At 47.9% G+C, this 18935-nt stretch overlaps 1 protein-coding gene across 1 annotated transcript in view; it reads left to right on the top strand.

Moving 5' to 3' along the window:
- Positions 1–16624, top strand: part of MCRS1 (microspherule protein 1) — a 77012-nt gene extending 60388 nt beyond the window's left edge. Inside the window, exons 12-13 of the mRNA XM_075336946.1 lie at positions 4588–4715; positions 15363–16624. Of these exons, the coding sequence (XP_075193061.1) occupies positions 4588–4715; positions 15363–15449 (215 nt within the window). The 3' untranslated portion in view covers positions 15450–16624. The remainder of the gene's footprint in view (positions 1–4587; positions 4716–15362) is intronic.
- Positions 16625–18935: the final 2311 nt, after the last annotated feature.

Below are 18935 nucleotides of genomic sequence, written 5' to 3'. Positions count from 1 at the left end.
AGGGTTCGTACCGACCACGCTTTGTTTTTTTTTGTTTTTTTTTTTTTAAATTGTCCAAGTTCGTGTGCAGTACATATGCTAACCACTCGATTGAGCATAGAGGTGCTCGGCCCAGTGCGAGCCGCTTGCAATGTTTGAATGGCTCTCACAGGGGATAAAAACAACGTTTTTCAGATGTAGTGTGTCCAAAAAAGAAAAAATCAGTAATATTAGAGAAATCCCTCCCCCCTTTTTTTTTTCTTTTAAATCAGATGATAATTTTCTTACAGTTTCAAAAAACAAAGCAAGATTGCAACACTTAGACCCAAGCACCTACTGTCCCTCCCAACCCCTTATCCTATCCCAGATACTACTGCAACCAAAGTTTTTAAGTATCCGTCAATCAAGGCAATGCTTTCAATCTGTTAGTCTTAGATAATTAGAACTACAATACAGTAGTACAGTGCACATCATAGGAGTATAAGATATAAAACCGATCCAATCGCAACATTTATGAGCCTGGGAGAGGGAGGGAGCTGCCTCTCCCACCCGATCAGGACCCCAGCGACATGGTCACAGGGTTCCGATCGTTGACATGGTAACCCAAGGTCAAGTTATGACTTCCGGGTGTCACACTGACAGGTGTAATGCATTATGTGCATAGCAATGTGTTACACCAGCGATCAGACACATGAAAGTTAATGTCCCATAGGGAGCCTAAATCGTAAAATGTGTGTATATAATATATATATATAATGTTGTTGTGTGTAGTTGCAAGTGTTTGTGTAGGGCGCTGTACATGTTCTGGGTGTTGTCTGGGTGTGGCGGGGGGTGAGAGCGGTGTTGTATGTGTGTTGCGTTGTGTGTGTGTTGCGCGGTTTGTGTGTGTGTGTGGTGTGTTTTGGGGGGAGGTATGTTTTGTGCAATGTGTGTGTTGTGCGGTATGTGCGTATATTTATGTATGCCGCGGTGTTTGTGTGTTGGGTGTTGTGTGTGTGTGCGGCGTTGTCTGTGTGTGTGGGTGTCTGTGTAGGGCGGTGTTTGTGGTTCCCAGTGTGTGTGTGTGTGTGTGTGTGTGTGTGTGTTGGGGGGAGGTGTGCACCTCCCATCGTGCTCCATCCCCCATGCTGCGCATTCCCCATCGTGCTCCATCTCCCATGCTGCGCAATCCCAAATGTGCTCCATCCGCCATACTGCGCACTCCCCATCGTGCTGCATCCTCCATGCTGCGCACTCCCAAACCTGCTCCATCCTCCATGCTGCGCACTCCCAAACCTGCTCCATCCGCCATGCTGCGCACTCCCAAACGTGCTCCATCCGCCATGCTGCGCACTCCCAAACGTGCTCCATCCGCCATGCTGCGCACTCCCAAACGTGCTTCATCCGCCATGCTGCGCACTCCCAAACGTGGTCCATCCGCCATGCTGCGCACTCCCAAACGTGCTCCATCCGCCATGCTGCGCACTCCCAAACGTGGTCCATCCGCCATGCTGCGCACTCCCAAACGTGGTCCATCCGCCATGCTACGCACTCCCAAACGTGCTCCATCCCCCATGCTGCGCACTCCCAAATGTGCTCCATCCCCCATGCTGCGCACTCCCAAATGTGGTCCATCCGCCATGCTGCGCACTCCCAAATGTGCTCCATCCCCCATGCTGCGCACTCCCCATCGTGCTCCATCCCCTATCGTGCTCCATCCCCCATGCTGCGCACCCCCCATCGTGCTCCATCCCCCATGCTGCGCACCCCCCATCGTGCTCCATCCCCCATGCTGCGCACCCCCCATCGTGCTCCATCCCCCATGCTGCGCACCCCCCATCGTGCTCCATCCCCCATGCTGCACCAGCATCAGCCTCTCTCCTCCCAGCATCAGCCTCTCTCCTCCCAGCATCAGCCTCTCTCCTCCCAGCATCAGCCTCTCTCCTCCCAGCATCAGCCTCTCTCCTCCCAGCATCAGCCTCTCTCCTCCCAGCATCAGCCTCTCTCCTCTCAGCATCAGCCTCTCTCCTCTCAGCATCAGCCTCTCTCCTCTCAGCATCAGCCTCTCTCCTCTCAGCATCAGCCTCTCTCCTCTCAGCATCAGCCTCTCTCCTCTCAGCATCAGCCTCTCTCCTCTCAGCATCAGCCTCTCTCCTCTCAGCATCAGCCTCTCTCCTCTCAGCATCAGCCTCTCTCCTCTCAGCATCAGCCTCTCTCCTCTCAGCATCAGCCTCTCTCCTCTCAGCATCAGCCTCTCTCCTCTCAGCATCAGCCTCTCTCCTCTCAGCATCAGCCTCTCTCCTCTCCGCATCAGCCTCTCTCCTCTCCGCATCAGCCTCTCTCCTCTCCGCATCAGCCTCTCTCCTCTCCGCATCAGCCTCTCTCCTCTCCGCATCAGCCTCTCTCCTCCCAGCATCAGCCTCTCTCCTCCCAGCATCAGCCTCTCTCCTCCCAGCATCAGCCTCTCTCCTCCCAGCATCAGCCTCTCTCCTCCCAGCATCAGCCTCTCTCCTCCCAGCATCAGCCTCTCTCCTCCCAGCATCAGCCTCTCTCCTCCCAGCATCAGCCTTTTCTGTCCCCAGCATCAGCCTCTCTCCTTCCAGCCTACCCCAGCCTCAGCCTCCCCCAGCCTCTCTTCTCAGCCTCCCCCCTCCCAGCCTTCCCCAGGATCAGCCTAGCCTCCCCCAGCATCAGCCTCTCTTCTCTCAGCCTCCCCCCTCCCCCTCCCAGCCTTCCCCAGGATCAGCCTCTCTCCTCCCAGCATCAGCCTTTTCTGTCCCCAGCATCAGCCTCTCTCCTTCCAGCCTACCCCAGCCTCAGCCTCCCCCAGCCTCTCTTTTCTCAGCCTCCCCCCTCCCAGCCTCCCCCTCCCAGCCTTCCCCAGGATCAGCCTAGCCTACCCCAGCCTCAGCCTCCCCCAGCATCAGCCTCTCTTCTCTCAGCCTCCCCCCTCCCCCTCCCAGCCTTCCCCAGGTTCAGCCTCTCTCCTCCCAGCCTCCTCCAGCACGCCGTGCTCCTCTGCCGACACTCACAGATCCGATCGCATACACACACACACACACACACACACACACACCCGATCGCATACACACACACACACACACCCGATCGCATACACACCCGATCGCATACACTCACACACACCCGATCGCATACACTCACGCACACCCGATCGCATACACTCACGCACACACACATTGACGATATTACACATACGCGCTCACACTCACAACATCCGGAGATACCACATGCTTCTGGCCATGTGATCCTCCGGCAGGTCCTGGAAGCTCACAGCACAGTATCGGCGCGGAGAAGCAAGCGATATCCCAGGATGTTGTGAGTGTGTGGATGCGATGTGAGGTGTGTGTGAGAGTGAGTGTGATCTGATGTGTATGTGTGTGTGTGTGTATGTGTGTGTGTGTGTGCTGTTATTTGTGTGCGTGTGTGTATGTTCCGCCGCTGCAGGACCTTGATGCGCTGGTAACTATGGTACCATGGTTACCAGCGTATCTCGTCCCCCCGCTCGCACGGGAGCGCACACCAGCATACGCCGGCCAGCCCCAGCAATGCGAGGGTATGTGTCGGCTGGGTTTGCGGCGTACGCTGATGTGGGCTCCCGGGGGTACAGTACTCACCTGGGAGTCGTGGGTCCGTGACCGTGTCTGTTCGGGGAATGCGTGGGGGGGGCGTGGCCAGAGCTAGCGTGCATTGCGTGAGGGGGGCGGGGCGTGGCCGAGTTGCCAATGCCTGCAGGGTGCCGGGGTGAGAGGCCAATCTGTGGGGGGAGGGGGCGGAGCCTGGGTGAGCGGCTGGCCAATCCGTGTGGGGGCGCAGCCTGGGCGAGCGGCCAATCCGTGCGGGGGGGCGGGGCCATGGCGAGCCCAGCGGCCAATCAGCTTTGTGTCACCTTAAGGACACAATTTTGGAGAGAGACAGACAGAATAAGGCAATTATATATATATATATATATATATATATATGTATATGTATAATTAGCTGTATATTGCCATGTAATAAAAAAAAAAGCGCTTAATTTTAAAGGAAATCTGTCAGCAGGTTTATACTATGGAATCTGATCGCATAATGGAGATACAGACAGCGTGATTACTGTGGTCTGGTTGATGCAGTTTTCATAGTATCCTGTTTATCTGTAGTAAATGTAGCAGAGACGAGACTGCTAGCGTGTGAATATTGCGCCCATACCACTGATTGACAGCTCCCTGTGAATTGTCAGCAAGCTGCCAATCAGTGGTGGGGTGCACAGAGCATTCAGACTGCTCTGCATGTGAGATGTAGACCTCTAATGATAAAACAGTTGATTGTGTTGAAAGCAGAGCACACAGCCTAATAAGTGACACATGTCTAATCAGGTTCTGTGCTCCTACATTATGCTTCTGTCGGATTAAATGGCAAAAACCTAATGACAGATGCCCTTTAATACAATACAAATTATTTTCCTACTGGACGCCAATCTTAGTAAGTCTCCCCATAACGCAGTGGAGGATTGTGAGATGAGTGTGTGGTTGATTGTACCTTTATTTTTTTTTCGTAGTTTTTTTTTTAAAGTAAATCTTTTAACCTTTCAGTCGTCTTAAAATGGCAAATGGTTTTGCATTTTCTGTATTGAAGGTGTTATAAAGCTGAAGAACAATGGTGACTTTTTCATTGCAAATGAAGGAAGAAGAGCTCTTTATATCGATGGGCGTCCTGTGCTGCCCGGGAGTAAGTGGAAGCTTAGTCACAACTCTGTGGTGGAGGTAAATGGGTTTCTTTATCTTTGTTTATTATATTTCTGCTACTTCTTACTTTATTGGATGTATTACTTAGGCCTCAGTCAGACGTCCGTGTTACACGTATGAGTTTTATCTGTATTTTTCACATTTAGAACACGTACCCATTCAAATCTATGCTGCTATTTAATTGTAAATGTCAGCTGGTTTGTACAGCTGACATATGTGACTCGGAGGCACTACATCCGCATTCCACCCGTGCCTGTTCACCTCTTAAATGGCTCTGTCAAAATGTCAAGGCGCTATTTAAAAAGGCCGGTCGCGGTAAATCTTCACTTACCGGCCCCATTGGTGGCGCTGTGACGTGATCACTGTGAGAGCCGATGGTTGTCATGGTATCACAGGGTCATGTGTTGATTCCTATAGCTCACATGACTCACTTCTTATAACAGGCAGCCGAGTGCTGCAGATTACAAGAGGTGAGTATTTCTGCTGATCTCAGCTGTGCAGCTCTGATCAGGAGAAATGATTGAGCGATCAGACTGCTGATCCTTATAGTCCCCTAGGGGGGGAACTATTAAAATAAAAAAAAAAAAAAAAAATTAAAAAATGAAAAATAAAAAAACTAAACGTTTAAATCAACCCCCTTTTGCCCCATTGAAAATTAAGGAGTCAAAAAAATAAAAAATATACACTTTTTGTTATCGCCACGTCCATAAGTGCCCAATCTATCGAAATATAAAATTGATTAATCTGAACGGTAAACGGCGTAGCGGCAAAAAATCGAAACGCCAAAATTGTTTTTTGGTCGCCACAAATTTGGTGCAAAATGCAATAACAGGCGATCAAATCGTAGCATCTGCGCAAAAATGGTGCCATTTAAAAACGTCAGTATGAGACGCAAAAAATAAGCCGTCACTGAGCCATAGATCCCAAAAAGTGAGAACGCTACGTGTCTTAGAAAATGGCGCAAAAAGGATTTTTTGTTTAATCCCTTAGATAAAAGTAAGCCTTTGCATGTTTGGTGTCTACGAACTCGTACTGACCTGAGGCAGCACACCGACACATCAGTTTTACCATATAGTGAACACGGTGAATAAAATATCTCAAAAACCATCATGTAGTCACACTTTTTTTTGCAATTTTTCTGCACTTGGATTTTTTTTGCCGTTTTCCAGTATACTATTTGGTAAAACTTATGGTTTTATTTAAAACTACAACTCGTCATGCAAAAATCAAGCTTTTATATGACAAGATTGACAGAAAAATAAAAAAGTTACAGCTCTTGAAAGAAGGGGAGCAAAAAAAATTAAATAACGAAAAACGGAAAATTGGCTGAGGGTTCCCTAGAAATTCATATATACGAATAAGGTGCTTGCTGCACCCTTGGTGTGGCCAAGCAGTTCACTGCATCTTCCCATCTAAGGGTTCTTTCAGACATCCATGAACATCAGTCAGTTCTCGAATCGCAATGTATGGACTGACCATGCGTCTGCCAAACCGAGCATGATATCCTCATAGAAATATATGATTACTATCAGTGATCGAATCGATCACAGACGTCTGAAAGAGCTCTAATTATTCAATATGTGATCTTTACCAGAGCTAAAGCTGTCAATCAGCGAAGATAACGGCAGAGATATATGTATAACAAGTAGATTGGAAGGTGCACTAAACTGTTCAGCCATGACAGGGGTGCTTCGAGCACCTAATTAGCATATTGAATAAAGAACGATTTCTGTCAAACTGCAATAGATTAAAACACTAAAGGTTACTTTTTTATGGCAATTTTCCCTAAAAGTTCTTAGTTTTTACGCTCATAACAGACACCCTTTAAAGGGAATCTGTCACAAGGATTTTGTCAGCTAAACTGAGCGCATCATAATGTAGAGACAGAGACCCTGATTTCAGTGATGTATCACTTATTAGGCTGCTTAGTGTAGTTTTGATAAATTTACTGTTTAATCAGCAGTAGATTATCATTAGAGGACTACTTGGTGTGCTGCCGGGTAGTGCAGCATATTCATGAGCTCTGTATAACTGCTAGATCTGCAGCAGAGAAAACATTGATTTTATCAAAATGACAGCAACACAGCTCAGTAAGTGACATGGCTGGAATCAGGGTCTCTGTCTCTACATTATGCTGCTCTCAGATGGGGGAGCAAAAACCTGGTGACAGATTCCCTTTAAGGGCAGTGATCTGAGCTTCACTTTGGTCGCAGCGGTTAGGAGGAGACAGTGACTGGCTGTGTAACACCGCTGGCGAATGCTAGGTATGGTGCTGGCCCCGGTTCACAACATTGGATGAACCAGTGCAAAGTAATGTTTCATCACAAAATGACCTATTGTTTAAAGATGATCTGAATCATAGAATATTAGAGTTGGAATGGACCTCCTGGGTCATCTAGTCCAACCCCCTGCTCAAAGCAGGATTCACTAAATGGGATGATTTTGTGAATGACAGATGTCCATCCAACCACTTTTTAAAAACTTCCATTGAAGGAGAACTCACCACCTCTCGTGGCAGCCTGTTCCACTCATTGATCACCATCACTGTCAAAAACCTTTTTCTAATATCTAATCTGTGTTTACTCCCCATCAGTTTCATCCCATTGCTTCTAGTCTTTCCTTGTGAAAATGAGAATAAAACTGATCCCTCTACAGTGTGACAGCCTTTAAGATATTTGTACACCGCTATTAAGTCTCCTCTCAGTCTTCTCTTTTGCAAGCTAAACAATCCTAAATCCTGTAACCGTTCCTCATAGGACATGGTTTTCAGACCAGTCACCATTCTGGTCACTCTTCTCTGAACTCTCTCCAGTTTGTTGATGTCTTTTTTAAAATGTGGTGCCCAGAACTGGACACAGTATTCCAGATGAGGTCTGACCAAAGAGGAGTAAATGACTTCACGTGATCTGGACTGTATGCTTCTGTTAATACATCCTAGAATGGTGTTTGCTTTTCTCTGACGCCTCATTGGGGGACACAGGACCATGGGTGTTATGCTGCTTATCCATAGGAGGACACTAAGTAGATGCCAAGATGTTAGCTCCTCCCCTGCAGTATACACCCCCTGGCCCAGCCAGGCTACTTCAGTTTTAGCTTAGTGTGTATAGGAGGCACATCTCTGCAGACTACTGCAGCAAGAATTTTTTGTTTTTAGACGGCAACGGTTTCCTTCGGGGACAGATTTCCCAAAACCATCAACAGGCGGGAACGCGGAGTGTCGCCTCCCCATACCCCTCCTGCGACGCTGAACCCTGGGCTGTTACTCACTGGACGACAGGTCTCATGGCACTGATTTTCCAGAGCCCAGAGCAGATGAAAACTTCCTCAGCCCCTCTTGCAGGCTCTGAGTTGATACACGTTCTGCACCAAGTGTGACCAGGCAGCAGACTGCCATCTCCACAGGAGCTGAGGTGAGATCATTCCAATTTTTCCAGAGCCCAGAGCTGATGGAAAACTTCCTCAGCCCCTCTTGCAGGCTCTGAGTTGATAAACGCTCCGCACCAGTGTGACCAGGCAGCAGGCATCAGACTGCCATCCCCACAGGAGTTGAGGTGAGATCCTTCCGATTTTTTTTCCAGAGCTCCAGAGCAGATGAAAACTTCCTCAGTCCCTCTGGCAGGCTCTGAGTTGATACAAGTTCTGCCAGCAGGCGTCAGACTCTCCACACTGAATTGGAGCAAAGGTCACACTGACTGGATGCACATGAGCTGTGATTGAAGACTCCTGCATAGCATTCCACCTGTGGCGGGGGGAGGGGAAGCGCCCCCATTGTTGTACAGGGCTGGAGGGGGGGAAGGGGAGTCCCTTCCCACCATTTTTTTGTTTATTATATTTTCTCATGCCTTCTTGTCAGAACTAAGCCCCGTCCCCTCCGACACTCGATAAGAAAGCGAGCGTAACCCTCCTCACACAGGATCTGCAGAGCATTGCTCCCTCTTGTTGTGATCAGAGCCTGTGGGCGTCTCTCAGAGCTGGCTTCCTCCTTCCCAGAACTGGGACGCAGGAGGAGGGGGGGGAGGGGTCATCAGGGTTCTGGGTGAGTTATAGCCTCACTTGCATATTAGCTCTGCAGAGCATTGCTCCCTCATTACAATCAGAGTTTGTGGCTCATCAGCCAGGGGCTGCAGTCACATGTTTTATGCCCTGCACTACTACAGCAACAACTATAAGATGCTGAGCTACTAGGGAATGATAGCACCTCTTCCTTCTGTGAGTCCGGTGCCCCTGTAGCTTAACCCCCCCCCCCCTCCCGCCACCATCGCAGCAACTGCTGCCAGCCCAGAGCCTACGGCTCCCAGTCCCCCGGAATGGGCACAGTTCCCAGAACCTGGTGCTGGCTATGCAACATCATCCTCACACCCCTCGGGGCCCCTGGACAGAACGCGGCCTGATGACACCTCTATAGAGGGTCCTTCTGCTAAGAATCGTTTGCAGATCAGAAAAAGGGCATGACCCCCACGGTTCTCCCTCTGGGGTACACAGATGGGGTTCTCCCACATGTTCCGTGGTCTCTGAAGAGCCGGAGGAAGGGGAATGATGTTTGTACCGGGATGATTCCTTGGTTTCAACCTCCCCGAGCGATCAAGCTGCGATGGACTCCCTTATTGCAGCAATCAACCAAAACTCTGCATATGGAAGATCTCCCATCCACTACTACTGACCCTGAGGTCTCCTTTAAAAGGGTGAAGAAACCTCAAAAAAAAAAAAAAAAGGTTTTTGACGCCGCTTCGGTATCCGTAAACTCATGGAGTCCCGGTACCCCTTTGGCTTAACTGTCTCTAAGGGCTGGGCTGATCATGCCTCGGTGGCCCCTCACCCGGCTTCCGCCTGCCTGAAGAACCACTTCTGTCTTTTACTTGATGGATCCTCCTTCAAGGACCCGACAGACAAAGAAGTGGAGCAGCTCGATCGCTCTGCCTCGAGGCCGTGGGTCCCTCTCCCCTTCCGTGTGGGCCGCACAGGCACCAGGACTACCAGTTTCCCTCAGACCCTCACAGATGTAACAGTTCACATTGCTGCGGCGGCAGAGTACCTCATGCAGGCCTCCCTCGGCACTGCTACCTGCGCAGTTATTGCCGCCTCAAATACCATAGCCATCCGTAAGGCCCTCTGGTTCCGATAATGGAGAGCGGACTCTGTCTCTAAGAAGCCTCTCACAGTACTCGTTTCCAGACCGATGGTTTGCCGATCGTCTGGACAGGCTCTTTTTTTGTCTGACGCCACGGGAGGAAAAGAGTACCTCCCTCCCCCAACTCTAGCTAAGGATGTTTTTTACTAGACACGCAGGGCCCGACCTTCTCAGCCCTACCCGAGTCCACCGAGTCCTGGCAGTCTAGACAATGACCGAGGAGTCTCATCGTCCTCCATCTGGGCCGCCGCCTCAGACCACAAATGGGTGTGATACCTTGTGTCTTCCGGTTACCACATTGAATTCTGGACCTGATCCCCTGGTCAGTCATTTCTCTCAAACCCCCCCCCCAAAGGCTCCAAAACACCACAAGGCCTTCTCCTCAGCGATCCACTCCCTCCAAACGGCGGGGGTGATGGTACCTGTTCCGGACGGCGAGAGGTTCAAGGCCTTCTATTCTAACCTCTCGTGGTCCCCAAAAAAGGACGAGTCAGTTCGTCCCATCCTGGACCTCTAACACCTGAGCAAACATGTGCACGCAAGGAGATTCAGAATGGACTTCCTAGGGTCCATTATTACCTTTATGGTCGAAGGAGAATTCCTTGCCTCCCTAGCTATCAGGGACGCGTACCTGCACATACCCATCGCTCCAGCTCACCAAAAGTTCCTTCGCTTCGCGGTTCAGGACTTCTTTTTTTTTTTCATTTGTGGCCCTACCCTCGGCTCTGCCACAGCACCAAGGGTCTTAACTAAGGTCATGGCGGCCGCCATGAGTGTCCTTCACGCCAGGAGAGTGGCTGTTATGCCTTGCTTGGATGGCCTCCTCATCACGGGCTCAACCAGCGTGCAGATCTCTGTGGGCACCCTATCCCGCTGAGGGCGGCTTCTGACTCCAGTCAAATCATCCCCGGTCCCGTCAAAATCCGTCACCTCCCTGGGCATGTCCATGGACACTCTTCGGGGCTTGAGATTTTCCCCTCAAGATAAGGCGACCGCTCTACAACAAGCGGTACACTGCCCTCTACGTACTCCTCTCGCTCCATACGATTCAGTATGAGAGTGCTAGGTAGGATAGCGGCGGCTATAGAGGCAGTGCTGCTCGCTTAGCCACACCACCGCCCACTGCAGCTTGCGCTTCTAGCTGCCTGGGAAAAGAGCCCCTTTTCCTTGGACGAACTTTTCACCTGACACCTCCAGTCAGGTATGCGCTTTGCTGGTGGCTTCAGTCCTCTTCCATATCGAGAAGGAGTTTTTCTCCCCCAAGTTGACTGGCTACTCCTGACCACGGACGCCAGCCTCTTAGTCTGGGGAGCAGCGTACTGGCTCCACACTGCTTCGGGACGTTGGACACCCCAGAAGTCTTCCCTTCCCAGAAATCATCCTGAAAATCAGCGCGATCTTCTCGCGCTCAGGTCATTCCCCCCTTCTGCTAGCAGGTCGTTTGATTCTGGTCCAATTGGACAATGCAACAGCTGTGGCCTATGTCAATCGGCAGGGAGGTACCAGCAGCAAGACAGCTTATCTCGAGGTCCTCAGGATCCTCACCTGGGCTTAATCGACGGGGGTCCGTGTTTTTCAGCGTTACACATACCGGGAGTAGAGAACTGGGTGGCGGACCTTCTAAGTCGCCAAGGCCTGGCCACCGGAGAGTGGTTTCTCCACCCAGAAGTGTTCCCACACATCTGCACTCACTGGAGTACACCAGACGTGGATCTAATGGCCTCAAGGTTGAACGCAAAGGTAACCGCGTTCTTAGCCAGGCCACATGATCCACAGTCCATTGGCGCGGATGCTCTAGTCTACTGAAGTCGTTTCCGACTTTGGACTTTAACAAAAGCGAGATTCTCTCCTGCGGTCATCTCCACCATGTACAGTGCCCGAAAGCCGGCCTTCATCCCGTATTTACCACCGTACGTGGAAAACTTTCCTTTCCCAGTGCAGGGAATCTAATGTCCAACCTATGCCTCTGGCAATCCCCAGAATTCTTGATTTTTTTTTTTTTTGCACTCAGGTTGCAAAAGGGGTTGGCCCTCAGCTCCCTTAAGGGGCAGGTTTCATCTCTCTCAATATTCTATCAATACCGCCTAGCTTGCAATCCGCAAGTCAAGACTTTCCTCAAGGGTGTTTCCCATCTAGTTTCCCTGTATAAACGGTCGCTGGACCCATGGGACCTCAATTTCGTTTTGGACGGTATCCAGAGGTCCTCTTTTGAACCTCTTAAGGAATCTTCTCTTGCTCTTCTCTCCTGGAAGGTAACATTCTTAGTGGCGATTACGTCCATCAGACAAGTTTCGGAACTGGCAGCACTCTTTTGCCGCGAACCCTTTCTGATCTTTCATCAGGACTAGGTGGTTCTACGCCCCCTTCCGGATTTTCTTCTGAAGGTTACTTCCCCGTTTCATATGATTGAGGACATTGTTCTGCCTTCCTTTTGTCCACACCCAGTCCATAGGGTGGAAAGGGTTCTATATTCGCTAGACCTTGTGAGGGCTGTCAGATATTACGTACCCAGGACAGCCCCTTTAGGAACATAGACTCCTTGTTCGTCATTCTTGAAAGGCCTAAGAAGGAGAGGCAGCTTCATAGGCAACGCTGGCTCGCTGGATTCGCTCTGCGATCCAGGAGGTCTACCGCTTGCAACTCAAGCCCATTCCTAGTGGGCTGCGGACTCATTCCACCCGAGCAGTTGGCGCCTCTTGGGCCATTAGGCATCAGGCTTCAGTGGAACAGAGGTGTAAGGCTGCAACCTGGTCTTGCCTACATACTGTTTCAAAGCATTACCGAGTCCATACCCAGGCTTCGGCTGAGGCGAACCTAGGTAGGAAAAGTCTGCAAACGATAGGTACTCCACTATCTCAGTAGGCGCTCCTGGCTATCTGGGACTGGTTCCTAGTCCTTGGCTTCCTTTGTTTATTGTTTATCCACCCATGGACTGCTTTAGGACGTCCCATGGTCCTGTGTCCCCCAGTGAGGCGTCAGAGAAAAACGGATTTTTGTGTACTCACCGTAAAATCGTTTTCTCTTAGCCATCATTGGGGGACACAGCACCCTCCCTTTTGCCCTGTTGGGCCTTAGCTTTTTTCTGTCTCAGTACTTTTTTGTTATGAGTATTCACTCATGTTTTTTTGTTACTTCTCCTACTGCTTGTGTACTAAAACTGAAGTAGCCTGGCTGGGCCAGGGGGTGTATACTGCAGGGGAGGAGCTAACATCTTTGCATCTACTTAGTGTCCTCCTATGGATAAGCAGCATAACACCCATGGTCCTGTGTCCCCCAATGATGGCTAAGAGAAAACGATTTTACGGTGAGTACACAAAAATCCGGGTTTTTTTGCTGCTGCATCACACTGTTGACTCATGTTCAGTCTGGGATCTATTAGTATACCTAAGTCTTTTTCACACATGCTGTTGGATAGCTCTATTCCTCCCATGCTGTATATGCTCTTTTCATTATTCTTGCCAAGATGTATGACTTTGCATTTCTCCCTGTTAAAATCAATTCTATTAGTTGCTGCCCATTGTTCCAGCTTGTTTAGATCTTGTTGAATCCTCTCTCTCTTCTCTAGTATTAGCTATGACTCCTAGCTTTGTGTCATCAACAAATTTAATCAGTTTACCCTTAATACCTTCATCTAAATCATTGATAAAGATGTTGAACAACACGGGGCCCAGGACAGAGCCCTGTGGTACCCCACTTGAGAAAGTCTTTCAACTGGATGTGCAGCCATTTATGACCACTCATTGACTCCGATCACCAAGCCAGTTACGAATCCATCTAACAGTTGCCTTATCCATTCCACACTTGGTCATTTTTTCAATAAGGATTGTATGAGATACTTTGTCAAATGCTTTACTGAAGTCAATATATACTATGTCAACTGCATTTCCCTGATCCACCCAGTCAGTGATTTTGTCATAGAAGGAAATTGTTAGTCTGACATGACTTATTAGTTACAAACCCATGCTGGCTCTGCTTAATCACTTCATTCTCATCCAGGTACTTGCATAAATGTTGTTTAATAATTTGTTCAAAGATCTTTCCTGGTATGGAAGTCGGGCTCACAGGCCTGTAGTTCCCTGGCTCCACCTTCTTCCCCTTTTTGAAGATAGGGACAACATTTGCTCTTCTCCAGTCTTCTGGAACTTCTCCTGTTCTCCAAGAATTTTTAAAAATTATGAAGAGTGGTTCTAATATTTCCTCTGCTATCTCCTTCAGTACTCTGGGGTGTAATTCATCTGGTCCTGGGGTCTTGAATTCATTAATGTTAGCTAAGTATTCCCTCACTATCTCCTTGTTTATCTGTTGGTTCCCCTAATGTGTTTTTATAGTAAATACTTATATTTCTTTTCCTAGAACTGTATATTGTACCTTTCCTCTACTATTTGTCATGGAAACTTATGAAGAAATTGCCAACTAGGTGTTACCTTTCTTCTTGTTAGATTGCGTGTCTTTACCTAGTCAGCACTGATTGGACAGTGTCGGTGCGCAGGGACTCTCCCAACTGGTATAACACACGTGTCCACTTGATATCTTTCTTGAAGCAATGACAGATGAACCACACAATGTAAAGCTCTAAGAAAAGATGTTCCGTAATTGTTATAGTATAAGAATTTTAATTATTTACCAATATTCAGAAGAGAGGGCAGGACCTCTTTAAATAAAGTATCTCTGTATAACAGTTTGTTCTACAAATATTTTTATCTTTCATGTCAGAGGATCAAAAAAATTTCCTGAAATATTGTACTTCTTTTTATTTATCAAATGCTGCATAATAATGGAGGGTAAGGCTTAAGAGGGTGGTTCACCCATATTTTTTATTGTCTAGTTCGATATTATATTGAGAAACAATGTTTCTCTCAAATACCTTGTGTTGGCAATAGTGCCTGTGAGAGGCGCTATTGCAGACCGCTGTTCCCCGCTCCGGTGACGTCGCGTCAAGTTCCGCACACGTCACATCCCTGTGGCCGGCTGCAGTCTTCTGACTCACTGAGCTGTGAGCGGTTTTTCACCGCTTGTCACAGCCAATCTGCTCCCTCCTCCCTCGCAGCAGAACGCTGCAAGCAGGAGACGCGCTGTGCTGTGACAAGCGGTGAAACACCGCCCACAGCCCAGTGAGTCAGGAAGACTGCAGCCGGCCACAGGGATGTGACGTGTGGGGAACAGCAGTCTGCAATGGGTGAACCACCCCTTTAAGCACATAACCTAGGGTCATACTGTTTCCAATGCCAATGTTCACAGCTCCTCTGCTCTCCCTCTCTGCACAATAACTGCTGTATGGATCACAAAGCGCACACACAATGCTCCCAAAGAAGTCAGTGAACATCTCCAGACTATAGGTTCCTATGGTCCATGTGACTGCTGCTAATAGAAGCTCGGCAAGATGCCTAATTTTATAATTGTGTACCAAAAATAAAAAAAATCCAGAAAATAAAATGAGCATGTAGTAGTATCTGGTTTTAATTAGTAAAATAACCTTGGTTATAAATTTCTTTTAAAGGATTTAATTCATGATTTGTATCTCCACTTCTTTCCCATAGATTTCTGGCCTCCGCTTTGTGTTCCTAATCAATCAGGATCTTATAGCTCTCATTAAAGCTGAAGCTGCCAAGATGATTCAGTCTTGAAGAAAGCTGGTTTTCGATCTGCAGTACATGAGCTGTTTTGGGAGATTGTGTATAGCTTTTGTTTGCCTTACACTGTGCTTAAATTATACGGATAACTTGGGGGGGCAATTACAATTTTTTTTAAACGTTTATGCATGTGTTTTGGGCTAAAACTTTTCTTATTTTGTTTCATTAAAACTTTTGTACCATTTTGGCTTTAAAAGCTGTTTCTTTGCACACTTGCTGGTTGCAGCATGGTTCTGCAAGAATTTGATTAAATGGCCTTGCATCACATTTCAAGCTTTAGCCTGTCATAGTAACATGTCAGAATGGGTTGCAGTCTGAAGAAACACTGTTTGAGATATGTATCTCAACTGAGAGAAGAGCAGCATCGTAAACACAAATACGTCAGTCAGTCATGGAGCAGGGCTGTGACATGAAAAGAAATAAATCTTCTTGCTGACTGAGCACAAAGGATTTTTTTTCACTCCAGACTCAGTCCTCTGTGCACAGTTTCTATAAATCTGTGGGTATGATTCATAACAGCCGCTATGCAAATAAGCGTGGAGGAGGATGAATTTGGAGATAAAACATCCATGGTGCTCAATCAGTGAGGAGATAAACACTTCTCCTGTCAGAGCCCTGCTCCATGGCTGACTGAGGTAAGGCTATGTTCACACAGGACTTTTTTGGTAAGTTTTTTTTTTTTTTTTTTTTTTCCTTTCCTGACCAAAACCTGATCTTGTGGCATGAAATCACCTTTGAGTCATCTGCGTTTTTGGTGCGTTTTTCATGCATTTTTTTAGTGGTGTTTTTGTTGCAGATTTGGTGCGCATTTTCTGCTTTTTTTTTCTACAAAATGGGTTGTATCAATGAAAAAACTCAGCAAATCTGCAGCAAAGAATTGGCTAGCTCATTCTTTAAAAACCTGACCAAAAACGCAGGTATTTGACAAAACAGGAAAAAAACCTGATGTGTGCGTGTGTGTATGGGATTTTAGAAATCTCATAGACTTTTCTGGGACTGTAAAAAGCAGCTTTTTATTAGTATGGATTTGCATAAAACCAAGGCAAATCTGCAGCTAAAAAACACAGCAAAAAACTTACCAAAAAAGCCCTGTGTGAACATTGCCTAAGAGTGTTTATGATACAGAATTCTTTAGAGATATTCCAGCAACATCGACCAGAGGATTTATAAAATCAAAGACTTTTATTCCAAAAAATTAATAACAGGTATCATGTATAAAATACATATGGTTCACCAATGTGGAAAACGCTTTTCCACATTGGTGAACCATATGTATTTTATACATGATACCGGTTTTTAATTTTTTGGAATAAAAGTCTTTGATTTTATAAATCCTCTAGTCGATGTTGCTGGAATATCTCTAAAGAATTGTGTCTACAAGATTATCCGGAATCCAAGTTCCCTGCACCGCCTAGGTTTGATTGAACTCCTCCAGATGTTGCATGTGCTATGGTTCGGTGAGCTGACATATTTTGTTTTCTGTTTACGATACAGCTCTTCTGTCATTTGAGACGCGTGTCAAGCTGTGTTTCTTCAGACTTCAACCCATCCTGACACAGGACTGAAATGGGCTTTTAGCACATTCTAGGAGAACCCATTTAACTATGAATCCATATTTGAGCTCGTTCTGATGTGTTAGTAACTTTTATCTACCTTTTGATAATTTATGAGATAATTGTTATTCATTTTTTACTTTGGGCTACATCAAAACTGAACTTACATTTGATCATAGATCAGCTGTGAGAGCTCAGGAAAAAAACAGATAAGGACCCATTCAAACGTATGATTTTCTCGCACGAGTTCTAATCATTGGTTTTCATAGATAGATAGAACACACATCTATTATAGTCTAAGGCGTTGTTCACATGTTCGTGTATTCTTGTGGACTGCACAAAAATTACAAAGACATGATTAATTTTGATCTGAGCCTCGGATCAAACTTGCCAGTACAAATCTAGGGGGTCCGTGAAAAAATTCTGACCACACACTTATATGCTGTCCGTGTGCGGTTAATTTTTCACAGACCGAGAGAAGCTTGAGAAACCTTCACCAGTTTTTAATTTATTTTTTCTTTCTTCTTCATCCATAAAAAACTTGGATCAAACTCTGATGAAACTCAGATTATTTTTGCGTACGAGAAAAATCACTGACGTCCGAATTGTCCTTAAGGGGTACTTCTCACAAAGCTAGATCGCTGCTGAGTCACAGGTTTTGTGACGTACCAGTGACCTCATCAGCGATCTCGCTGTGTGTGACACTAAGGCTAAGTTCACATTTCCGTTGTTTTGTATCAGTCACATGCGTCGCTTGACGCATGTGACTGATGCGCTGTTCAACGCTGTACAACGGATGACAAAGAACAGAATTCTTTGTCGGATTCCGTTGTGTGCGGGGGGCGGAGTTCGGGGGGGGGGGGATGGTGAGCCGAGCGGGGCCGTGGCACTGAGGACGTCAGTGCCGCAGGGACTGCAGGACAGGTGAGTGTGTGTGTGTGTGAGGGTGTGAGTGTGTGTATACACATGCTGAATGCGGGAGGGGGTGGAGCCAAGCGGGGGGCGGGGCCAGGCGCTGAGGATGTCAGTGGAAGTGCTGCGGTCTGCATGGCTGGGGACAGGTGAGTGTGTGTGTGTGTGTGTATGTATGTATGTATGTGTGTGCACATGCGGAGTGCGGGAGCGGGCGGAGCCGAGCGGGGGGCGGGGCCAGACGAGGGTGTCAGTGGCAGTGCTTGTCTGCATCGCTGGGGACAGGTGTGTGTGTGTGTGTGTGTGTGTATACATACATGTGCGGAGTGCGGGAGGGGGCGGGGCCGAGCGGGGAAGTGTCGGCCTCCCTGCACACGTAACCAGCCTAAATATCGGGTAACAGCAAAGCACCCGATGTTTACCTTGGTTACCCGATATTTACCTTGGTTACGAGCCTACACCGCTTAGCGCTGGCTCCTTGCACCGTAACCAGGGTAAATATCGGGTAACCAACCAAAGCTGGTGATGTGTGCAGGGAGCCAGAGAGCATGCGCAGCGAAATCCGACGGATCTCGCTGCTCAAAAAACGTTACATGCTGCGTTCCTCCCGCCCGGCGGTCAGTCGTTCCACGACTGATCAGTCGGACGGAGGGTGCAACGCAGCATCATCAGTCACAATCCGCTGCTCATACAAGTCTATGGGAGCAGCGGAATCCGCTAAACGGATTCCGTTGTTTACAAGAGCAGCGGATTGTGACTGATACATTTTAGCGGAAATGTGAACTTAGCCTAAGCAGCGACCTGGCCCCTGCTGTGAAATCACTGATCGTTACACACGGTTCTGGTTCATTTTTTGCTTGTTGGCCTCCCGCTGTTCAGCACACATTGGCGTGTTTGACGGCGGGAGGCCAACGAGCACCGACTCTGTGTAAGCAGCATACGCTGGTAACCAGGGTAAAATATAGGGTAACTAAGCAAAGCGCTTTGCTTGGTTACCTGCTATTTACCATGGTTA

This window comes from Anomaloglossus baeobatrachus, chromosome 2 (assembly GCF_048569485.1).
Source record: "Anomaloglossus baeobatrachus isolate aAnoBae1 chromosome 2, aAnoBae1.hap1, whole genome shotgun sequence".
In the NCBI taxonomy this organism is placed as follows: Eukaryota; Metazoa; Chordata; class Amphibia; order Anura; family Aromobatidae; genus Anomaloglossus; species Anomaloglossus baeobatrachus.
This window is presented reverse-complemented; position numbering and strand designations above follow the sequence as displayed.